The 26,187-nt window shown below is 40.1% G+C and overlaps 1 protein-coding gene across 5 annotated transcripts in view; it reads right to left on the bottom strand.

The window, feature by feature from the left end:
• SATB2 (SATB homeobox 2) overlaps positions 1–26,187 on the bottom strand; it is a 131,618-nt gene that overhangs the window by 45,137 nt on the left and 60,294 nt on the right. For all 5 annotated transcript variants that reach the window (XM_051787082.1, XM_051787077.1, XM_051787080.1 and 2 more), the window contains 3 exons: positions 25,371–25,494; positions 20,438–20,540; positions 7,630–8,102 (listed from right to left, as the gene is read on the bottom strand). In XM_051787082.1, coding sequence (XP_051643042.1) covers positions 7,630–8,102; positions 20,438–20,540; positions 25,371–25,494 — 700 coding nt within the window. The remainder of the gene's footprint in view (positions 1–7,629; positions 8,103–20,437; positions 20,541–25,370; positions 25,495–26,187) is intronic.

The following is a 26,187-nucleotide window of genomic DNA, read 5'->3' as shown; positions in this document are numbered from 1 at the left end:
GAAGAGGCAACTGATGAAGCTTAATGTTCACACAGGCTGTGCTTGCAAACGAGGTGTGTGCTCACCCCGAGACAAGGGCTCTGCACAGTCTGGTTTACCCTTGGAACTTGCACAATTTTTAAAATTACACACTGGATCCATAATTGACTTTAAGAAAATAATACCTGTGGTGGAGAAAGAAGCACATGTCCAATCAAAATAAAAAAGTTACTGAATCTATTTAAGGTAGGAGTAATTTTGACAGTGTTTTTTCAAACTAGCTGAAATGTAGTCCCTTCAAGACAGCAAAGTCACAGTCATGGGGGTTTGCTTTGCATTAATTCTATGAAACCCCATTTGTGAACTTCTTTTATTTTTATTAACTATGGGATTTCCAGGACAAACAACCCACACCTCATTAGTAAAAAAAAATAAATTTTAAGCAAATTCTGAAAGATGATGCAGTACAACATAGAGGGAATGTTATTCAAACTAACTCCAACATCCAGTGGACCAACTGACCAGCCCTTGAGGCAAACAAAGGCTTGACCAAAGCCCACAGAAGGTGAGTGAAGCCTTTCTGCCCTTCTCCCAAAGTGCTCCTGCTCAGGCCTGGAAAGGGTGTAAACGAGATCTCAGTGGGGCAGCAGACTGCACTACCAGAGACTGAACACAGGACAATTTTGCAACCAGAACTTTTGAAAAGCAATCTGGATGGAGGCGAGGCAGTGATGCTGGAGTGCAGCCCAGACACCAGTGTCATGGGGACAGAGGAGGATGAGGGCCATCAGGCAGCAGGAGACTCCCAAGCACTGGCCAAGACCTCACACACATCAGGTCTGACGACTTGGATAGGAGCTGTGCTCCCTCTTGTACAGACCTAAGCCATTTGACTACAAAAGCAGGCACTGGGGTTAAAGAGGTTCAGAACAGACTATGGACAACCAAAACACTGGCCAAGACAAAAACTTAAATAAACCCAACTAATGCGCTAAACCTCAGTTTTTATGTTCTGTATAAGGAGATTATATATATGAAGGACTAAAAAAGCATAAACACTTTTTTCAGACTTTCGGTTTGTTTGTGCCTCTCCATACTTCAGCTATGGCCAAAAGCAACAGAGAAAATGCTGAAATACTAGAAAAATGTTGTTTCTGTAGTACTTAAAGTTCCAAGTATTTCCAAGTACTGTACTTGTAACTGACAGTCTCAATAGAAAAGCTATTCTGCTTTCTATCCGGGATAGATGCTACTCTGAACAGGATCAGAAAATGTAGGGATTTATTCAAATTCAACATCTGAATCTTAAAGGTCAGTAATGTCAAACTGTCCCCCCTCAGCACACAAGGCCTATTTCCAGCATGGAAGGCAGCACTCAGGGAATCCTTTGGTGGCTACTCATTGCTACTGAACTACACTGTACCTTCAGCATACAACAAACTTGATTTTGCCCAGCTAAAACGACCACTTATATTTACAGTTGTCTGCTACTTGCAACTGAAAGCTGGGGGCAGCAGGTCAGCCCAGGAAGCTCTGCAGCAGAAACACCAACTTCTCATAACCCTTCAAGGAATAAAGCACCTGCTGTGTTTTTCTCACATCAAGACAGGCTTTTACCATGACATCTCTTTGACTCTCTGCATTTACTCCAGGTCCCACCTTCAATATTGTCTTCTGGGTTGAACAAGATACATTTAACAACCCTGAAAATACTTCTCTTTGCCTTTAAGTATACAGCATTCAACAAGAAGCTCTATATGAAGTACTTCAGTAGGCTTTTTAGGACTCAAGCTCATTTTCAAATGCTCACTGCTTTGTTTCCATTCCCTTGCATCTCTTTCTAATTCCAACTAGGATATGAAGCAGAAGTGCTGGAAGTCTCTCAGAAATGCTTATCCTGGCAATGTGTCCAGTCCAATTTTGCTGAGCAAAATTGCTTTAGATAATCAGTGGAAATTTTCAAGTGGTTAGCCAAACCAAGCACCTTCATATCCATTCTGTCACAGTTTCCATCAGGCAAAACTGTGTTTATACCCTGTTCCCTGACCAACTCTTCTGTCTCAATGGGTAAAATGTGTGGTGCCACATTTGTGTCAGTTCATATGAACTTCAGAACTTAAAGGACTCTGACTGACTCCACAAATGGGAGGCCAGCAGTCTCCCAGTACCCTTCAGTGTAGCTGAACACATCATACCAGTCCTTCATTTAGAAGAAATCTCCTGATCTCTAGATTCACTGCCTACAGCCTGAGTATGAGCCTTGTTCTTAAACTCATTTAACTAATGCTAAAATACATACATCTCAGGAGAGAGCTGCTTAGGCACAAAGCATTTAGAGCCTGATTTGAATAAAACTTATACAGGGTGCAACAATGACAATTTGATTTTTATTATTAAAAATGAAGTGTTTAAATCCTCAAAGAAAACGCCTTTATTGCATTAGTTTAATAAAGCCTCTTTTTTATTATGGTATCTCTTTTTATGAGGGAAGACAGGATGTGCATGTGGAGCTGAATAGGGATGCATGGGGAAAAGGAGGCAGAGAAAGACCGACCAACTGCAGCCACAAAGTGCCACCGTTTATATGACACACATGTCAGACCTTTATACTGAAATATGCTGGAAAATGAGCAAAGACACACAGCTCGTGCACACTCTGTATATCTGTGCCTTTGCTTCCAAGGCTCAGGACTCCTGTGCATCAGCTGAGCAGGCAGCAGCCGTCTCCTACAAGCACACATTCTGAAAGCCTGACTCACATGCTACTTAAGATTTTTCATTCAGCCTATTGAATACAATTAAGTTAATTGAAACTGAAATTTTGGGCAGTGCAAAACCCACTGTTGGAACAAATATCCCATGTACCAAAAATCTGCAATTTATTAAATTAAGCACTTCCCTTAGAGACTGCCTTCTTTCCTGTGAGTACAACAGAACGCTGCTTGTGCCACATTACACCCAAGAATAAAACAAGTAGGAAGCATGAAAGGGTTTCATGCAATAAGAGAGAGTTCTCTACGAGGGTAAAAACCAACAAAAAATTCCCCCCCAAAACCAAACCAGAAGCCTTGCTAATTGAAAATCTGTGCACAATGGGGCAGACACCATAGTGATGAATGCAGCATGACTGTCTCACTAGATACCAGGCAGAGAATTAAAGCTGCTTGTGTTCCTCTCGTGTGAGTTAAAGAGAAAATTATTTGCAAAAGGAATTCCGTGCAGGATTTGGCTCACAAGCAAATAGAGGTGGAAGAGTTAACTATTTCAATAAACCATATTTCTGATCTTAATGCCTCTTAGAGAATTCTTTTCTGAACCCACTTCAGTTTGGGGAATTTTGCCAAAGAAAGCAGAATTAGACATAAATGAGGAGTCACCGCCCACCTCCCTCCTTGCCTGCCTCCATAGCCTTTATTTGGAGCTTCCTTACTAGCCACATTCCTGCTCTGAGAGCCCTCAACCCTTCTTTAGGTGACTGGTGACACCTTTGCATGCCACAGAAGTGTTATTTCCCTCTTTCTTATTGCAGAATCCTGGACTTGCTTGCAGTTGCACCAGAAGTTGGGGCCTCATCCAGCATCAATCCTATGTTTCCCTATGCTTCAACTCACTTCTGCAGCCAAGGGGCAACCAAATCCCTTGAAAAAGAAGGATCAGTTTAGTTCATTTCTTCATAAATTTCACTACCTCTGAGGCTGGTGGAGTTTTCTCCTCCTTGGGCTGTTACTTCCTTTAATCCAAAAAGACGCGGTTGGCACCAGCCGAGCTGGGTAAGCACTGCTTTCCCATCTGTGGGCTGGGAAGCCAATGCTCTCACACAGAGCTACTCAGGGCAGCAGGAAGGGAGCAGGGCTCTTTGGGAAGAAAGTTACAAGCAGCCTGAACACGCTGGGTGTTTTTACCCAGCTCTCCTTGTATCTGGCACCACAATGGTTTCATTTACAACGCCTCAGGTTCAGGGATATTTCCAGTTTTGGAGGCTGTTCAGGGAAACAAGCACTGGCCACTCGCCCAAACATTTTACTAGTTTTGGCTATTATGTCAAAACATTGGCAAAAAAGGATACTTAAAAAAAAAAGAGGAAGATATAAACAGAAATACTCCTTCAGTCTATAGGGCTTGCAGTCCACTGGGCACTCCCAAGGAGGGAAGTGCCCATTGATCCAATGATTGAGATTGTCTGGACTCTTACAAAGAGCCTCATAAACTGTCCTGACTGCAACTCCATGAGCCTACAGCTAAGAGGGATGCTGAACAAGTGGGGAGAGGAGGAAGAGTATGTTAATTTTCCTTACGCAGAACAGGATTCAAATGACCTATTTTTCAGCTTGGATTTTTGAAAAGCACAGATCACTTCAGCAACTCCAGATTTGCTAAAAAAACTTTTCGAGGAGTACAAGGTAAATCCAAGAGAGCATTTTCATGCATTTCCTTTACAATACTTTTCTTAGTCCTATTTTTTCTGTAACCACCCCTACCTAACCATTTATCAAAACACTACAACCTGTAATAAGTAAGCTCTGGTTCTTACAGCTTTTTGGTTGCAATCTGAATGCTGTATTAGTAGACATCATACTGCAAGAGGGATATAGTACAAGGACACTGCCCTGCAGAGAGCCTGAGAGGGTGTTATTCCAACAGACACCATTCTTATCATTGCTGAGCAGGTTGTAGGCAACACCATCTCAGACAAACATGGTAGTGTGCACCACCATTTCAAATATTTTGAAGGTTGTGCAGGAATTTCTTACTCATTGGAAAGTGTCATTAAAACCACCTTCAATAACTATATTGTCTCTGTGGGTGTGCTTCTACCTGTCCCCTATGCTGAATAAATAGGCATTTAGATTCCACAGTAGCATGAGTCAAAATTACGACACTGAATCTCTAAAGATAAAATAAGAAGAGGCAGAGATTAGCCCTGGGCACTTACTAAAAATCAGGTGTATACACTTTGAGGGTCCTTCACACCCAGTTTCAAATAAATAGGAAAATGTTCACTTCGGAACTTTCTGTTTGAAAGAAACCCTCTTCATGGCTAACACGGCCTGGGCCAGCTCCTAGCCAAGCACCCCATGCAGCTCTCCTGTGCACACAGCAGGTACTAAACTGCCTGATGTTCAGTCCCCATCTCAGAGTGGGACCTCAGTGGGAGCACTGTGCCCCAGGAAATGCACAGAACTTGTCACAGAGCCTGAGTGCTTTGTTTCCTTGTGTGCAGAGCACCTGGTCACAGGTATAAGCTGATATGTGGTGTAGTCTTCAGTTATATATTTCCATCTTAAACAAAAAGATTCGGATGTTTCACGAACCATACAACTGGCTCTCTCTTTCTTCTGATCCTCCTCACATTCTCCTTCCCACACACACGTGCATACATACAAGTGTCAGCCATTTGTTCCGATGGATTTAGCCTAGTTTGGATCAAAGCGTCCTCTACTTCATTTAACAGATTTGCTCAGATGGAAGGTCTCAGGGGAGAAATAATGTTAGTAAGAGGGGGCTTTTCAGCATTGAGTATGTAGGTCATTGGACTTTAAAATAAATTAGAGAATAGTTTATCTATTAAACAAGCCTCACAGTACATATTTCATGAAGCTATACTTAATTATAGGCTAATGTGCACCACAGAGCTACCATGAAGAGAGATTAAGCAGTGGCCCATAATGTGGTGATTAATACAATTATTAGCTGGCTGGCATACAGCATCTATTATTTGGTACCATCACGAGAAACAACAGACCTCCAGTTCCTAATGCTGGCACTTCTGTGAAATGCAACAAACCCAGACATTTCCAGGGAGAAACACACACCTCCCTGTACCTCGCAGGCAGCAGGAGGGATGCAGGAAGGTGAGAGCAGACTTGAACTTCCACTTCAAGTGCATTTTACAGAGTTTGCTTCTCCACCATGGATGCGTGGGAATATCCCACACCTTCTATGCTGCAGTGCAACACTGATTGAGCACCTCTTCTTAATACCCTGAACAGCCCCTGATGTGAGAGGAGCTTGTTCTGAGTTGGAATTAAAAGCTGTGGACAAGGAAACATAAGCTAGTATCTATACTCTCTTGCTACAGTGGTGGCTGCTAAGGACATGATGAACTCACTGTATGTAAGATCATTGGTCTTCTATATTAAAGCCCTGTAGACTAACGAAACACAGTTGTGAGATGAGCAAATCTTTTATGATGCTGTAAGACTTGCCTGCTCTGGAATCAGTGTCGTGAACCGTTCAGTACATCATATTACTTACGACTGAGGGCTAAGAAGCAGGTAATTTCTTTCTTGTTGGGGAATGAGCTTTTGGTTTAATAGCAGACTTGGGCATTACCAACCTGGGTCTCCCAGTCTGAGTGAAGGAGAGCTTCATGTTCAGTGACAGTGGCAAAACCCTCAACGGCAATGTTACTGTTGACCTCTCACTCAAGTTCAGAATATGTCATTCTGTCAATACCATCTACCTTGATTATACCAGGCTTTATATACAATGGGTTATGATCCCAGAGGGATGAAAAGCTTTTCCAAATTAACAGCAGCATTTTAAAGAGGAAATACTCATACATTCCTATGTAGTTTTCATTTGATATCCTCAAGGCTAACCCCAGAACTCAAAGTCACGTTGATTGGAAGTGAATGTTTTTTCTGACTGCAGCCATCTTATGAATTTAATGGAAGAAGGGAAGTCATAAAATGTGCTCCATACTTTAATTAGTTCCCTCATAACATGGCATTTCCAAAATGGCAGTGCCAAAGAAAATCATTAATCTAGCAGAACAGACAAAGGCACTGTATGGGGCAAGGGACAGACCTCCAAGAGACACACACACACACTTCTTTTTTCTTGCTGGTAATTCTTACCTCAAAGAACAACTCCAACTAAACAAAAGGAATTTGTACCAACATTAAATATTAAGCCACTTTCCATTTCTTAAGCCTTGCTACAGAGTATCACAACTGAGAGATCATGTGTTGCATGCCTTGAACAGCAGCAGGATAAATGTAAATGGCCTGTCTTTCTGAACACACATCCTGGGTACTCCAGATGCCAGGCTTAAGCTCATGTTATCATGCAATCACTTCAACATCTGCATTTCACTAGGCAAGTGAGAAAACCCTTGTCAGATGCATGGAAGCAAACACAATCCGCTACAAATGGCAGATACCTTTCCCAGCAGTCAGTCTTTAGGCCTATGCACACTTGCCTTACATGCTTCTTATGGGAGCAGCCTCTGGCACTAGTTGTGGCATCAGTTGTACCACAGGAAGGAATTGAGGAAGTGACAGAAGCCCAAAGACACCTCTGCCCCTCAGAGTCTCTTGTAACCTCTTCCTGACTGTCAGGCAGGGGCAGATGTGGAAGTTTATAACCACAGAGAGGAACTCGGGGAAGAACTCACATGAGCAGAATGACTGCTAGAGAACAAAGCTCAGGTAACAGCACAGGAGTGGCCAAACGCAAACAAACAGCTGTTCCAGGAAGAAACAGCCTTGTTCGATACCGACAAAGAGACTGGGGGAAAAAAAGGAGAGTGGTTTGACCTGTGTCTATGGCACAACCCCTGCCTTGATCTGCAACAACCATACAGCCCCACAAGAGCCACAGTTTTGCCCCTTCAGCACTTCTTGGTTATAGAATAGAAATTGATACCTGTGTGCGGTTGAATGCTACTCTTGCAAAGACAGCTTGAGACACACTGGCTCTCTTCAGCTCATCTCTGACTTGCTGGTAAATATCTGGAGAGACTTCCACCGATGAATTTGATGGCTCTGGTTTGACAGCTCTAGGGATGGGCGGATGATTCAAGAACTGCTGGTTGATAGCCTGTGGGTGCTGGTGAGCCAACAGCCGGCTGACAGCAATCTGTTGGTTTATCAGATGGGCCATTGCTATCTGCTGCCTCACCAGTTGTGGACTGAGCTGAGGAGACAGGAGCCCAGGATTTATCATTGTTTGCATCGTTGGCACTTGGTTTCGTATTGGAGTACTGTGGTGAATTTGGCCATGAGGAGACTGTTCGTTAGTTTTTCCCAAAGTTGCCAGCTGGTTGATATTTGGTAAGTGCATGGGACGTTGACCAAGAACACAATAGTCTGAAAGGTTTTCTCTTTCCACTCTTTCCACTGTTAAAAGAGAAAAATTTGCTTGCTGTCATTTCAGTTTGCACTTAGGGCAAGGATTATTGCAGGTGACTACACAACAGCACCTGCTTTACTTTGTAAGTCTACACTTGCATAGAAGTTTCACAGAAACATAAGCAAAAGCAACACAAAGTAAAAGTCACAACATTAACATTCTTTTGGACTTCTCAGGCTTCATCAACTCCTCAGGAAGCCTCCTTATAAATCAGTAGCAGGTATCCTCTCCAGCCTCATTTCCTAAAGAAGCAAGCTTGGACGCTTCCACTGATACTGTCACTAACATTTGAATCAGTCACAGAAAATTGAGTAACTTTTAAAAGTGATCAATGTTTCAGAATCACTGGCATCTAGGTAAAGGAAAGAAACTCAAATTAGCATCCACTCACACAAACCCCATGGAAACTGGACCATTCCCTGAGCAGATCATGGAACAGCTTCTCATTATAAACTCTGCAACTATTATCTTTTCCAACAAAAACTCGACGTTGCACTGTGTGTGGATAAAGCTATCTGGTAGCCTCAGTTCACCCAGGTGCACTACATCAGACTCATGTTGGTTAGGTGAAAGCATATTATAAAACCGTGCAATTCACACATGAGAAATATCTAAAGCAATGGTTCCTAGAGCCAAAGCTTCATCACTGTGAGTCTGTCCAGAAACCTTAAAGCACCTTTGCATGAATGCCCACTTAAGAGGAAGTGGTTTCACTCTCTTCAAAAAAACTTTGTTTAGCACAACAGAGACCTGCGATCCCTAAGTGGCACAATGATAAAAAAAATGAAACACAAAATGCATATACTGTAATTTTATATACTGATATGTATTGTCTCTGTTAAATGTGTTATATCCACAATATCACAGTATCTTTTCATGTTACTGCAAAACTAAATGCACATATTACAAACACAAATTTCCTCTAGAAGCACTATTTAAAATAGGAAACGAAGATTATAAAGTACATAACTCCTACTCAGATAATTTTAAGTAATCAGAAGTCATTTTACAGTTGGTTGCAGATTCCATGAGCCTCACTACATGCAATTGGATAGGCACTTACATACTGATGTGATATAAAAGTGTTCAGGGATGTATATCATACAACTAGAAAACAGCTACCTCATCTCTGTATTGCTCTCAGCAAATAATAAAATAGGATTTTCTTCCATAAATGCCATAATACTATTATGACTTGTGTAATTATTAACAACTGTACCAAGCTTTGAACCCTTTTAAAAAACTTAATCTATATAAAGCTTTGAAGCTTTACACAGTTAATACTGAGAACAACAGTTTACTGATGACTTGCTCTGTTTCCTTCTAAATAGAAAGACAGCTCTTTTCACAATCCAGAGTTAATCTGAGACAGAGAGGGAGTAATGCCTTGAACACACACAAACACACAGTTACTATCTTTAGAACTGTCACTCTGGAACATCACAAGTACTGAATTTTACAACTAGGTGAATTATGCCCAGGATTTCCTTGTAAGAAATTTCAGCTCACTCGTCTCATTCTGTTAAAGGAAAACCCCATAACATTTTTAATCTTCTATAAAATAATTGCTTTTAAAAAACTTCTAAAATAAAAATTAATTTGTAAGAAAACTATTAATTCAATTTTTTCACAAAAGCCAATGCTTCAAGCTGACTAAATTTCTAAGTGCATGCTTACTCGTGCAGTGTATTTCAACTATGAAATGCAATGCAATGCGTGTGATACACAAACACTATAGTCAGCAAATTACTATTTTGCTGTGTTACACACAGGCTGTCAGATACACAATGCAGTATTTCAGTTTGCTGAAAATACTGAAAATTCCTATTCAGAAGCTGCTCCTCTTGATATTCTGTAGGCATCCCTGCAATCAGGTACAGAAAGCTCTATACCTCTAGTCTCTGGCATCAGGAACAGACATGAACTCAATGTCAAGTATGAAATACAAGCAGTGCTAATTCCAGGGATCGTCATTGACCCGGCATTGATACAGAGATGTCACGTGTGGGCAGGGGAGTGGGGAAGAGCGCTGCTTTTTCACAGCCCCAGACCACGTTCTGTGACATGGACAACTCAGAACCCACGTGGCCATACTATTGCCTCCTCAGCCTGTAGTAAGCCTGCACCTGAGTAAGGCCATTACGTACACACAGTTGCCAGCAAAACCAAATGTAACTATTCCAAAGGTGTACTTGGCAGGTGTAAGTACAATAAAGATGTTGCTCAGTGTACATGAAATAGTTGGAGCACCATGCTATATCCATTTACACCTCTAGAAATCTAGAATCCTTCTGCTAGGAGTTTTAGAAGAGCTGAAATAAATTCTGAACTATTTGTAGTTTAAGAAGCACACAGAGGACAAGTTACCGAAACCAACAAATTACTACTTGTTAGAACACAAAAACAGTAACCAAGTGTTTTTGAAAACTTGGTGAGAAATAAATATAAATAACATTCACTTTCTGGGCTGAACCATATTTGCCAAGTTTCCACCCACTCCTGACTTCAGTGCCAAGTTATAAACCCCTAAAAACTAAAGTTTAAGATGAAAAGGCTGCCAGGCTGTTAATCTCTGAAGTGCTACTTGGAATTACATAGAGACATCACCTGACTTGCTTCCATTTTTCCCTTATTATCAGTTTCCTTTTTTGATCACATTAGACTATGCAGCCATGCATGTACTCCCTATAAACAAACCAGATTCTAGTCACTCCAACCACTTCAATAATAAAAGGTTACCATTAGCAGTTACGCTGGACGGAAAAAATGTGCATTACTCAACTCCTCAAGACTCTTTCCTTCTCTAACGCATTGCCCATATCTGATTCCCTGTTGTTCTTTGGTAACTATGGATTGGTAGGGTTCTACAGAGCTGAACAGGAGCAAGACTGAGACAACCTCAAGATGGAGACTGGCACTGTCCTGTGAGAAAGACCAGCTTGACAGCAATGCTCTAAGAAAAAAGAGATGTAGGGGCCACAAAGCTGCTGTGACATCAACATTCTGCCTCAGATCTTCCTGAGACAGGACTTTTCCATTTGCATCCTCCATTTTTCAATTCATACCTGATTAGAGCCTTTTCCTTTTCCTTCCCTTGTTTACTATTGTTCCACTCAAACTAGGGATATATTTATAGCTCTTGTAGTCCTGCATGAACTGGCTGGTACTTGAATATATTGATTGGAATATAAAGCAGTGAGAACAGACCAAAAGGACCTTAAACTGGGAAGGAAGGGGTTCCATGGATGTCTACATTCAAGTACTGCTGATAAACTACTTCTGCTAGTGATGCCTGTGCTAGTTAAACAAAAGCTGGTTCAGGAGGCTGTTACCTACCTCCATCTGTGGTGTGACCACAGCAAAAGACATTGCAGTGTTTTCTCATTGCATCGCATGCTTGGTATACAGTTTTGCAGTTCTTTGCTTGAAGAGCTCACGTACACCAAGTACAACAGTACTGTCATATTGCAGAGCCCCCCACCCTTCTGAAGCAGATCACTAGGTAGGCAGAGACCTGTGTCTGAATAACAGGTACTGTGCTAAGCTCAGCAATCAGCTCCCAGAGCACCCCAGGATAGCATCTGTCCTTCATTTTTCTATACTTCCCTACAATGTCACTACCTCTACAAGACAGTCAGAAACCAACATAATCCCCAGAATGGGAGCAGCAAATTGTTGTATTTCAATGTTCCGTTCTGGTCCTGTAATGATTGCCATGTGCGTCAATGTATTTCAACTCCATACTGAGTTAAAACTTCCTGAATACAGCACAAAAGGAATTCAGTGCACCCTTCCCCTGTGTGATGCTCTTAACCTCTACCCCAATCTTCCTTGCATAGTCAAGCAGCTGACGCAGTCCACAGCACAATAGCTTGGGGTGGTCTGCATGCAACTTTCCATTTAAAATAAAACCAGCTCAAAAGATTTAAAATAAGATTTATTTCTCCACCTTCCCTTCCCCTCACACTTTATTTGCACTGAGTTGTTAATAGGAACATTCTGACAAACAGCCCGTGGGGCATTTAGGGCTTAAGAGTGGCACTGAATTGACTGACAGCACTGGAAACCAAATTCCTGTGCACAATAAGGGATGCAGCAGGGAGAGCAAGAGCGTAACGTGTCTCCCAGCACTGCACTGCAGCGGGGACACAGAGGACCCGCCAGCGTTCATGACCCAGCACGGCCGGAACTTTTCAGTCCTGCAGGCATACAGGCACTTTGCCCCAGAGTAGGAAGAAGCTGGTAAAGAAACGTTTTGTAATAAGTTACTAGCCGGCAGAATTGCCATGCCTCAATTGTGACAGGATGTCACCACCCAGGGCTGTTCTCCAGTGCTTCAGAGTTTGCTTCTTTGTTTTATTTATTATTTAAAACCTGGTGATCATAAAAGCCATTTCTAGCAGTGGTCATGGCTGAGCTGGGAGAGCTCTGTGAACTCTGGTATACCCTACTAAGTCTGAGACAAAAAGGTTCTCACAATTTCTTCTGGCTTAGCATCATCCTGCTCACTGGAGTAAGACCTGGACTTTGGAGCCGTGCTTGGGGGGCAAAGCGTTCTCCAGCACAGTACCACTCTCTGCCTTGGAGAGACAGGGCTGTGCACTATACCCAGAGGGTGCCCTCTTGCTTATGCTACACAATAATGAACTACCACTTTGTAAATAACAGAAACACTCCAGAGCACAGGAGGTGCTTTTGAAGTCGTAATTCTGTATCTTTTCATCTATAATTAGGATAATTACTTATTTCTTTTAATCACAGCTCACTTAACCACTTCAGTGCAGAGGGCTGGTCTGAGGAGTCTCATTTTCATTCAACATCTAATCTTCATATTTACCCGAAGTCATTCACTGACTTCACTGCCTGATCCCTGCCCGGGTCATTTGTTCCTGCAGTCAAAACGGGAGAAAAAGCAGGTTGACGGGAGAGGCAGACTTGACAAGAAGTTGTAACTTTTAAAACCTTTCCCTTCTACTCCTGAGGGATAGCACATAACCTCAAAATAGCTATAGAGCACATACAGAAATTGTTTGGCTGCTGGTTGTGGGTAGCAAAGGCCTTTATCCAAGCCTAATGGAAAACAGACAGGAAAGGCCATTGTCTGTTCTTTGTTCTGTTGCAAATTGTTCAGTTCCCACCAAAACACAAATCACTATTTTTTTACTTAGAACTATCATTAAAAGTGGGCCTTTAACTAGCACCAGTCTCAGGTGAATGGAGCAGAGCATGCTAACATTGCTGACTCTCTCTTTGCAGCTGACTTTCTCATTCCTTTATCCTCAAGACTAGATCCAAGTCACCCTTTGGGACATAGAGATGCTAAGATGTCTTCTGTCACTTATGCTTAAACATAATAAGTCACACTCTTCCCATGGGCTGTCCCTGGACTGCACTGCTTCCAAAGATGCTTGTCAGAAGACAAGCATCATCATCTTATTTTTAGATTTATTTTGGGGTTACTGTGCAGGCTCAAGAGGGCACACAGAAGTATGAACTTCTTCACAATTCTTCATACTCGCGTTAACATTGTTTGTCAATAGGACATGCCAGATCCATCTAGCAGAGAAAAGCATTACATTGAAGGTGCTTTAGTGACCACCGAGTCTAATGCAAGAATATTGGTCAGGTGAAATGGAAAATGAGAAGCAGGGAAAACATTACTTAGGGCTGTCTGACAGAAACACAGGGAGTACTGGTTTACATGGATTGAAGTTCTCATCTGATATAAAAATATCTCCTTTCCTGTTAAACTACTGCAACAGAAGTACTAACCTTTTGTGGGCACCCCAAAAGGGAGGTGCAAACCTCCCAGAATACCCAGTCATTTGTGCAATCCCTATGGAAAATATATATACATGTCTTCCTGACTCATAATATCAGAGATGGTGAAAGGAAGGAGACAGAAAGCAAATGTCACTAAGGCAGAGATATAAACTCTTTAGATTCTCTTCAAGTGAAGAGAATGCAATTCTGCTCTCAGTATTATATACTCTATGAAATCCATGGGAACACAGACAGCCACACTGCAGTTTTCCCACAAAGAAAGCTTATGTCTGTGCCTAAACTTCAAGTTATTTTCCTGTTTCAAACTAATCTCCACTAAAGCTTACTTCGTAAAAATTTCTTTACCTTTGAGCTACCATGTCACTGTTTGGAAGCACACAAATAATTTTTTTTAAATACGAAATAAAATGAATTTTGAGATTCTGCAGATTAAAACCAAAACATGTTTGCTTTTTAGAAAATGAAGATGACCATTCTTTACTAAGCTGTGGGCAGAAGTCCCAAGCTCTGCACACAACTGGTCCTCACTGAGAAAATCACTGTGCTGGCAACAGGAGACATTTTAAAAACATAAAGTTGAGTGACATTTTTTGAGCAGGTTTGGTCAGCATGGCATGGACAAGACACAGGACAAGTGGCCAGGCAGTTTCTCCACAGCAGGGTTTCCAACCTTTATTGTCTCACCTATGTTCCCTAAAGCAGCACTGGTTGAGGCTCCAGTCACACACAGGCAAGGGAGAAGGCATTCAGCTAACTGCACATCTCCCTCTGCCACAGCACAGACACTGCTCCAAAACAGCCAGAAGCCATGAAAGACATTCTGCAAAGTTGAAATTCATATATGCATTTACTTTAGATAAAAGTTATGCCTAAGTAAAAAAAAATAAACCCAAAGGGTGTGTTTTAATTCTGTTTACAGAGAGGAATAGCCAAGAGGGCCACAACTCATACACCCCTGGAATGCATGGCAGTGGGTAAATTGTTTCTTAACAATGCACATGCACAAATCCCCCAAACTGGCACTTAACATCAGGGACACTGCTGAAATCCAAAATGCTCATGTGGGTGGGAAAAACAGCAGTCAAGGGGTCTGTAATTCTTGCTGAATCTTGACACTGTTAACTTGTATTTAAAGACAGATGCCACTTTTTCCTCATCATCAGTGCTAACTGATGAACTATTCTCCTTATAAAATAGCACAGCAGACCATAGACTAAGAGGATGTCCCTGAGTCAGAAATGATCCTCAGGTCATGTGTGTTACCTAGATGCTGACAACCTTGCCTGGGATTGATGTTATTTTCCTCCTTTTTATTTAAGAAAGTATGGAAAGTCGTATTTTTAGTGAAATGAATACACAGACAGAAGTGTAAAAGCAAGCAAAGGAAAAATTACAGTAATGTCAAGAGCCTCACAGCTGACCTGAATGACCCTAACAGGTTTAGTGCCAGAGCCACAGCTAATATCCAAACAAGTCATGAAATGTATTCTCTTAAAAAACTCAACATTTTTCCAAAAGGTCAAGATCTATATATGCATGTATATATATATCTCTCTATATATCTCTCTATATATATGGATATATCTCATACATATAAACCACTCTGTATACACACAGAGAGAGAAATAAATGCATATGTATCAATAAAAAGGATCTTTCTAAAAGTCAAAAACACTGTTTGGGAAAGACCTGGTGTGCCTTTTCATGAAGCTTCCACAACATCTGCTTCAGAGGAACAATTAAAAACTATTCCTCAAAGCATATAATGACAGTTTTCCCCAGATTCGCACTGGCATTATCACTGTGCCACAATCCTCAGTTCCTTCAGCCTGGAAATAAGAAAGCTGGGAGCCCTTCTGAATCCTGTTTCTAACCTCTTTCAACCCACAATGGCCTCTAGGAACACATTAAAAGAGAAACAGATTGCTCTGTCTATCCATTATGGGAAGTAAGCAAACATACTTTCAAGAATAAAACAGCACACAAACAACAAATCAGTATTGGAAAAATCAAAGAGCAGCCAAAGCAGATTCTCAATTTAAGGAAGCTATGAAAGCTTTTTCTTAAGTTCTTGATCTGTTGGATAGAAATAATTGAGCCTTCCTCCTTCAAACTGAAAAGCCTCATCATTCCACAAAAATTTTGAGACATCCACAGTCTCAAAACTCACATCCACAGAAAGCTATATTTTGACAGACATTGATGGCAGGAGCAAAGATGAAATGTTCTTCAAATGCAGACAAAAAAAAAAAGTCTTTTTATTTTTAAGTTCACAATGTATTTATTTCTTCCCGCTGCCTTCCTAACTTCCTCCCACCAAGCTAAGTTGTGTCATCAGGCAAAACCAAAATATTCACACCAGTTAAGATTTTCAGTTGTGAAAAAATTCTGATACAGTGATAGTCCTTCTGATAAAAATAGAAAGCATGACACTTAAAAGTGAAATATCTATTGAGAAATACAGCTAAAAAATATTCTAAATGCTACAGACCCAAAACACTGGGCAACAAGTAGGGTAACTGGTACAAGTTTGATCCCTTGACAATTATCTGAATTGCACAGCTAAGTTCTGAAAATCTTCTTTTCATACATACATATATATACATGTATATAGCTACTTATAGAGTGTTATTTTTATTTCTGTATCTATCTGTTAATCAAACTTAGAAGCAATGCAAGCCTTTTAAGCAGTTATTAAAATCATGCATTTCTAGGTTTAAACATGCTTAAAACCTGTCATGTATGCACAACTCTGTACTAAAAGGCCTTGTATTCCACAAAAAGAAGAATGAAATAAAAAGAGTTTTAAAAAGGTTTCACATAGTAATATTAAATTAATACACGGTGCATATTCTAAACAAGATTACAATACAAACTAGATAGCTTAATTACCACCTCAAGTGATTACAGACATCCATGAGGGAAAGAGAAAATCCATAGAAGTTTTTTGATTCCCACCTACTGTCCACGTTGCATTAGAACCACGTTAATATAAGCTCTCCTTCAAATATATATGTGTATCCCAAGGAGACTAGAAAGAGTGGACATCCTGTTATAAACTTCAACATGTCCTCCCACATATCCCAAGTGGTAGACTCAGAGCCAGGAGGAGACAAAAAGCCTCCATCCTCACAGCAGCCAATTCCCAAGTGTGTCTGTGCACTAACCCTCGTGCTGCTGAGTAAACTGTGAATGTCTTAAAACCTAAAGGGGCTGGGGCAGGGTGGGAGAAAAATATTCCAGCAGAATTTTGTTCTAGCATCATCCTGACACAAGACAAAATTGCCATGCTGAGCTGAACTAACTGAAAACTTTTTTAAAATTACAAGCATAAATAGTTTAGCTGTCTTTTTGGTGAGTTCAATGGAATGCACACTGAGAATGTTTACTTGAGATTTGATACAATTACATTTGTGTACAGCTTTTACATCTGTTGCTAATGATATCAAATTATTGATTATTCACTTTCTTATATTTATTTAAACATTAACCATACACTCAGCAACTTGATGCTTTTCTTTTTTTTCTTTTTTTTTTTTCTTATTTTCCAGAGAACTTTTTATTTTTGCCTGGCTTCGGTTGTAATTACTTTGATCTTCCAGAGAGTATAATTAATTTACTGTTTATTTATTTCTATGAGAAAGGAAAAAAGTTTGACCTAGGAGATCTATATGTGGCAATTTGTAACAGAATCACATAGCTTATGTTTAGGAAATCATGGTTTTGATTAAGAAGCAACCATTTAGTTCCCACTGTTTTATTAAAACAGACATTAGCAGATAATAGGAAACACATTTAACACTGTAGGCTGCATTTAGTTTGCAACGTCAATAATGTTATTTTGAAGCCCCTTCCTATTTTGTATTTACCACAGCTCATGTGAATTGTTTTTTATTTTTACTTTCTAATAACCAGCTCTAGAATTACACAAGGATATGGGTGCTGGTTCCAAAGACACCAAATTATAGTTTTACCCAATCTATCCAGATGCAACCCAAAAAACGGACTGCTGCATCATCCATTCACCTTCATGGAAGTCCTTTTTAAAAATTATTATTAAAGGAATATATGATGACTGAAGCATGTCAACTCAAGTCACTGATTTTGCACACTTACTGAGCTGTCCTGCAGGAATATCTGGCTACAGAAAAGAAACAAAACATCATGAAAACAGAGATTATGAGAAACTGAAACCACCAGAAGAAGTGCAAAAGTCTTCCTGTTTGCAAGGTGTTTAGATTACTGCTCTGAAGTTGCATGACTGTTTATTCTCCATGCACCACTGTACCTGCCACAGACTCTTTGTTTTCTCTCCCACTCATATGGTTGATGAATCAACACTACTTGAACTGCTTTATAGCAGCTTGTGTTTACTTCACACATACCTTAACCTTCCTTTTTCTCCTCCTACTAACACACACATACACTTCCAAACAGCAACGCCTGGTTGTGTCTCTGAATAGCACAGATACAGAGTTATCTCGAAAACTCTTCAGGTTTGGATCCTTGACCTTTTGATTGAGGTTTCATTCTGCTTTTACTGCACTTAACAATTTAACTGTGCACTTACTAAGTAAAAAAAAAAGTAAGAGCATAAAGAATTCAATGCTCTAAGAATGAAAGAAAGTGGAAGACAGCACTGTGCTAGAAACACTCAGAAGCTGTAGTAGCATCTCCGCAGTTAAGAACACTACAGTTAAGGGCTTCCAGTGCCTCTGCAACTGGCACCCTTGCCCAGTTTTGAAGAAAAAAAAAAAAAAAAAGAAAAAAGGGAAAGAAAAGCCCATTTCTGTTCTTCCAGCACAGCAAGTAAAAGTGAATGGTGATGACCTCGAAGTTGTTTGATTCCTTTGACTGTTTTTTAACCAAGAGGATATGTTAAAACACTTGGAATAAATTCTTTTATTAAGAGACACCATTTAGAGAAAAGAAACACTTCTGAGTCACACAATGGCAATTTAGAGAGAAAAGAAACTATCCAGTTTATTTGGCATGAGGGTAACCACACACTAAAATATCCAATCAACATTTTTACTTCTAGTCTAAACCTTTTAGGAGGTGAAAAACAACATCTCCATTTCCTTGCCTGCATTGTTACTCCACTTCTGCCTGAACAAACTTCCTTCTAGACACAAATAATTTTTCCATAGAACATTCCTTTTTTGTTCCCCCTAGTGAAAATCTAATCACTGCACAGCCCAGGCATGAGCATCTTACAGGTATGCTCTGCACAAGCCAGATGTGCAGAGGAAAACCAGATGCCTCAGAACTTGTTCTGATGTTTTATGCAATTTTGTTTCATGTGTTCCTAACTCAAGTAGCAGACTCTTTATGGTATTATTATGCAGATTTCTAGTCTGTCCTAAGGAAACTAAACAAGTAACCCTTCATAGCTCATGTATGCCAGCCTTTTAAGAGAAAAGACAGCAGACTCTTTTTGAAAGATGCTAATCTTCACGCAACTAAAAATACAATGGTTTCTCAAGAGGGACATGACATTACCCCATTTCTGCATAATGTTTGTGAATTCTGTTATGATTTTCCTGGCTACTGAAAGCATCACAGACAGAAACAACAACAACAGTCTATGCCTTCTTTCAGACAATGAATCTTCCCTTCAGTGGTGTAACAGAGAGAAAAACTGTGAAAAAACCTATCACAAGATACAGCTAATTTCCAAGGCTGATGGACATTTAGGGAGAGAGGAGCCAGTTGGAATTATGGAAAAGCTTCTGACTATCCTCAAACTCCTGCTCAAAGCACATGAGTGTTTAGAAAAAATCCAGTGCACACCTAAGTCCCTTCCCAAAGGAAAGAAAGAATAAAAGAATGAACTACACATGACAGAAACTTGTCACATCATTTCTTACACTATTAGAAGGTGATCAGACAGTTCAGTGGTGAGAATGGGATGAACTTAGAATAATTTTGCTGCCCAAGCATTTGCTATTAAACAACTAATACAATCTCACTGTAGAAAAAAAACAAACAATGGGCCATTTTTATTTTAACTTCAGTGGGTGCAGCACCTTGTTATTTAGAGGTGTCTCCTAACAATCAGATATTAAATCCTCCACGGGTAATCCAGATTCCACATGATAAAACACGGCAGGAATGCCAGTATACTTTGCGGTATTGAAAACAGAGAACAAGGGCACACGTACCTTAGACAGTCAGTTTTTTAACTTTCAGGAATCACATGCAATTAAGGTAACTTACATCCCAATTTAACTTTTAAATCCTGAGACACTAGAACTTTTTTTTTTTGCCAAAATGTTTTAGCTTAATTCAAAACACAGTTCGTCTTTCAGCACAGCTAAATAGGATATTTTAAGCATGTTTTAAGTGGCCTGTGTTTTCATGCCAGGCTTGTTTGTAAACTATCAGATTTAATTTCAAATGTGCTGTGACTGTGCCCACTTTGTAGACAAATTCACTAACATTATTATAGCTTATTATCACTTTCACTTAAAGCACATAATATCAAACAGTCAGAAGAAGTTCAAGAACTTGGAAAGTAACAAAAAATTCAATTTACCTTTAATCTTCTTGTACTTTTTGTACCATCTTCCAAACTCCTGGCACTTGGTTGCTGACACATTGGCATAGTATGTACTATTTACAATGGATGAAATCATACTCTGGAAGTACAGAAAGAAAAACAAAAAGTGATTTAAAATATCTTCCACAATTAGAAATCTTTTCCAGGGAAAGTGAATGACATGAAAGTGCACAATGATTACCCATTTGTGACTTCAAAACCAAAATAACAGTCTGGTAAGTAAAAAAAAAAAATTGGTTTTATTCTCTATTCTATATTTCAAGCCATAAATAAAATTACAAAATAATAGTTATTATTTTGCATTATGTAAAAATTATGTAAAAATTAGTATGGACCTAGACTGAGACCTGCAGCTCAGGCTGGGGGAGGGAAGTTCTATTTTACTTTGTACTTGTGATATTAGAATATCTAAACTTTAGTTGCATAATAACAGGCAGTGCCATGCTGGGGAACACATGCTCACTGCACCCGGGTGAGAACAAGCGTGATTTAGGAACCAGATCCTAAAGGTAAGATTAGATGCTCCAGCATGCATAATCCCAATAATGCTTTTCAGATGTCTCTGTTCTGCTTCCAAATGCAGCAAGACCACATAGCCAAGAATTGGAGAACATCCGTGCTACTCGCTGCAGAACAACAGTTAGGCAAATAAGTTAAATTAATATAATTTATAGAAACGTGTGATTAGCCCTCATGTGAAAAATCACCCAGAAGAGAAATTAGCAGTGCCATTCAGAGTGAAGGGAACTACACATATTACAACATAGAGTAGTCAAAACCCACAAAAAAGTTCAACAAAAATGAAGTATCACTTGCCTAACCAGCACTCCTCCCTCCTCTGCAAATTCCCCCAAGCGACTCAGTACAAGCAACTGAAGCAGAGAGATGCAGACCGGTTTTGCAGAACCCAGTATCAATAAAAAGCAGATTTTATATCTGCTTCTGCCCATCAGTGGCAAACAGCCTGATGACTAGTAATTCTTCCTTTCTCTTTTTTCCCTCCCTTCATCCATGCTATAGAGGAGGCATCTTTTTGACAACATTTTGCTCTCCTTCTCCCCCCTCTGAACTCTTCCAGGGTTAAATCATTCCCAGCACAAGTATGCTGCCAGCAAGGAAATGCAGTCTAACACCACTAACACATAGCAGCCAATGGACCTTCCCCAGAAAACACATTTTCCTTATGCCCTCCTTCCTCACGTCAAAGCTCAGAAAAAGCCCTGGCACATTGCATGACCTTACTGCTTGGAGATGAAAGAGCAAGGATGATCTCACAGCTCCAACAAGCTATTTACCATAGGTTCAGCCTCTGGCCCATGGGCTGCTGGAGGCTCCTGTGCAAAATGGGATCTTGGCCATCTCTGGAAAGCTACAAGGCTTACACATTGGCTTACAATTTTAACAGTGCTCTAAAAGCAAAAACATCCCTGCCCTCTTCCAGATTTATCCAGCCTTCTGCCCAATTCAGTGCAATATCACAGGACTCTGGCTCTTCCTAACTCCTGAGTTTTAAGGACTTAAAAATGTAAACAAAACTGAGAGACTGTAGATAACTGGATAGTACAGATTACTTTCAGTCTTCAACAGGTAATTTCGCTCTCAGTAAAGAGGCTCTTTCGGCTTTTCACTTTTAACTTTTCCACTCAAAGAGTGCTATGGTGCACTGCAGTAAAGTCTGAAGGCTATGAAGTAAGAGCCTTGTTAAGTAGCAGCTTCAATTTCTAAAACTGAGGCTCAATTTTCTAATTAAAATCAATATTTTGAGACATAAACCTAGCATTGTGGCAGTCAGCAGCAATTCCCTGCCCATAAATCCTCCTTTGCTCTACAGCATTTTAACAAGCAGTAGAATTCTGAAAGCCTGACATGGTGATAGCCTCTGCTGAGGAAGGATTTTGAACAAAGTCGAGCTTCAGATAATGTGGGGTTTTTTAACAACACTTTAGTTAAATTTCCAGTCGCTAAGGAAGGGTGAGGAAATTGTTTAACTCTGTCTACATATCAGTTTGGGGTTTTCTGGTTTTTTTTCTTTCCCTCAAATCCTCTGGTTCTACAAGAAATCAACATTCCTGACATAGTGGGCCTATTAAATATCACAGATTATATTAACCCATTAACCTTTATTTGAGAAGGCAAAGCTTAAACTAAATAGTAAAATCAAACAGTAAATCAACCATTGGTGAAAAATCCCAGAACAGATTCTCTTCAACTACTTGAAAGCGGAGCAGGCAAAAGAACCATAACAACTTTCAAACCACATATCCTCACTATTAAATGCAAAGCAACCCTAGGGGTATTTCTGCTAGGAATCTTGATAAGTCTGCATAAAGGAAATATCCATTTAGAAGAGAATGGCAAAAAACACCACTGACTAATTGTAAATTTCTAAATAATGCACATTATACCTGGGAAAATCCTTAAGGAAGAAACCGATTCTATTAAACAGCAGATACACTAGGTATGTGTGTGGCCATGACAGCCATGTGCAATGAAAACTGCTTAGACCAGGAGCTAAGAAATATCCACACAAAGAAAATCCAGTGCAGTAAGTTCAAGGAGAAAAATACGGGACGTGCTCACATCCCAAGAAAGCTTGCTCCAGCAGAGACAAAATGCATGGTCAGCGCTGAAATGAGTTATATGATACACAGGAAAGACAGAAATCTCTATGAAAAGATGGAAATGCTGAAATAATTGGATTTCTTTCTGCCACACGCACTCCCCCCACAGAACCCTCCTTCCCCCCAGCTTGGTTAACTGGGATTTATTTGTTTGAACAGGAGCTGTATGCTACGGGTAGCTAAACTGCAGACATGTAATACACCTATCAGAAAAAAACAGAACAATTTTAAATCAAAGTGAATGATTACATTTCCCATTAGCAGCAATCAGAATCCCCATCTGGGCTTCATGGAGAGCTTGGGCACCGAGAACCAGAGACGGAGCACCATCGCTGGTGGGAGTGGGGGCTCCCCATGCTGCCCCTCTCCACTTCTGTACCTGAGACACTGTGAACACATTAATAAACAGCAGCATTTACTCTGCAGTTTGACTCCTAAGAGACCACTCTGCAATTTGCTGCTGTCAATAATATATTAACCACAAGGGGGTTGTAATGACATTTCACATTTGGCACGATATTTTTTTAAAACTGATTTGGGAGAAGTAATTGTATTAGAGGCATATTCAGATGATGGTAATAGACAGATCCTATACAACCTTCCATTGTATATTCTGTATTTTGTGAGCCAAACCAAAAGAGACTGAAACTTCTTATGGCAATAATAATAATAATAATAGTAATAATATTAGCTGCATTCTGCAGTCTCAGTTCAAGGGTTAGTCACTACCCAAGGTCACTTAGATCTGTGCTTAAAAGAAAGCAAGCTCAATTTTCTACAGAAGGATCTCCTTTTAGTTTTGTCCGCTAAATAAATAATTGGGCAAGGATTTTTGCTGCTACAGTTCTGCCATCAGTAATTTTGTAAATACCTTTCAGACTGAGGCTATAGAAGGAGTAAATCAACTGCAGCATTTCCACCTGGTAGGTTTTGAAACTGAAGTGGGAGGAAAAGGACCCAGACAACAAATGAATTCTGCATATGAAATGATGCATAGTTTAGTTATATGGGATACTCAGGAAGACTGGGCAGAGACAACCATATGCTGCAATCATCATTAGCTACCAGATTCCACAGATAATTCTATTTCAAGAAATTAAACTTAAACTATGTGAAAAAAAAAACTTTCATATTCAATGCGTATTCAATGGTCTGTGCATATCTGGAGTCAGTTATTCCTTTGGTAAATAAGGCAAGTTACATGGCTTTTCCTTATACAGCCTTTCCATCCCTGTTAGCTCTGCAAATCCCACACGGCTAAGGAAGATGAGGAATGTAATTCCTGTCAATTGCAGAGATCTAAATTCTGCTCTGTGTATCTCACCTCTATACTTTCCCTGGAGTTGTAACCATAACACAGCAAGGCAAATTTGTGGTGAATAAAAGGAATTCTCTTGGTTCATGCAGACTTTGAATCATGAATCACAGGATGAACACAGAGTGTAATGAAAGACAGGCAACCACAGGAGGAAAAACGTTGGATGCAGTTTAGCAAAGCAACAGATTTTTAGCAAGCAGGGATTACTGATGTTTTGACTTTTGAAAGATACAATCAACAGATTAACCTATGATTCTAATACAGGTTTTAGAAGGCAATGTATTTTTCACGCCTAGCAAAGTTACCTGGTCTGGGTGCTGAAGTGTTATTCTGTTTTTTCTGAGAGGCAAGGAGGACTCGGCCATGAAAATTTTATGAATCTCTCATTATGACAATCTGAAGTACAAATAGAGCTCACAACATCTGTAAGAACCTGCGTCTTAGTGTCTTAGACATGACATCACTGCTGATTATAAAGCAGTCATGGAGAATGAGACTGAGTTTTTGTTCTTTTTTTAACATAATTACATATACATTTTTTTGTTGCTGTTTCCTAGAAATTGGGGCACAACTGTTAAAACTGCATACTTTTTGTCGTGGTTGGAGGCTGATGAGAGCTACCTATGGGTTAGTGGGGAAGGCAAGCCTCTGCTAGTGGGAAGAAGCCACTCAAATCTTGCACTTGAGGATCATTAGCCCTATTACAAAAGGTTCAGATAAAAATCTAAATAAAGAATTTACATCTCTCTGAAAACCAACCAATTCATTCACGATTTTCACCTGGCAACCCACTGAGAAAACATGGTATAAAGATACTCTTTATCATATTAATTAGAATTTCTCCTTTCTAAAAAACACAAGGAATTTCTTTGGTACTTATGAAACTGTTTAGTCTAGGCTCTTTACTGAACAAATATGAGCTTCAGTTCTTGCAAATCTTTCTTTTCCTAAGCCTGTTAAAAGCACTGACCTGTGAGAGAGGGCATTCTTTGGCTAATGTGCTCTGATTCATCTCTTTGAGCAGTTCCTTTAAGGCATTGCGAACTGTGGCATGGTTCCACTGCTCTGCTGGCAAGTCTTCCAACTTTGAACAACTGTTAAAACAGAAAGCAAAAGCAGATAGAGACATCACCTTCACAGATGCTTACTTTTCGCATACAAGCGCTATAGAACTTTAAGCAACAAACACAACCTTGGAATTTCCTGCTTGGCCAGCCCATCAAGGTGTTTCTCCCCTCTATCACCTTCCCATCAAGCATGGCTACCCAAAGATGTGCAGTTCACCATACAGCAGCTAATCTTCCTACGGTATTATATGTGTGTATAAGCATTCCCTCTGGGGCCTGACGGAGAGCAAAGAAGCTGCATAAAGCAAGCCCCAGAAATGGTTGGATAAAGCCATACTGTCCAGACAAAGGTACTCCTGCTGGAATAGAAAAATAAACATATACGCTGCGCTGCCACTAACAAAATCCCTAAACAGTAAGGGCCCTCATTGTATGGAAGTGAGACTTCGAAAAATTAGTTTAATTTCATACAGGTTCTTATACTGCCCTTATCACTGAAGTATCCAAGAGCCTTTCAGAAACACACAAACCATATGCCCAACATCTGTCACGTGTAGTTGATTCTCACTTTCATTCTACAAGAACTGCATATGTAGTGAAGCTTTTGTCTTCGTGCGACTTGTGCCTCTTTTAATTTAACAAGCTTATGGTTTGTGTCTACATGCACAGGGACAGACCCGAGAAGCACATCAAAAAGCTGGGAGAAGGTTGTCACTGCCA

This window comes from Manacus candei, unplaced genomic scaffold (genome assembly GCF_025592945.1).
Source record: "Manacus candei isolate 608988 ecotype Guabito, Panama unplaced genomic scaffold, ASM2559294v1 h1tg000023l, whole genome shotgun sequence".
In the NCBI taxonomy this organism is placed as follows: Eukaryota; Metazoa; Chordata; class Aves; order Passeriformes; family Pipridae; genus Manacus; species Manacus candei.
The sequence above is the reverse complement of the archived record's forward strand: the minus strand, read 5'-3'. Positions and strand labels throughout refer to the sequence as shown.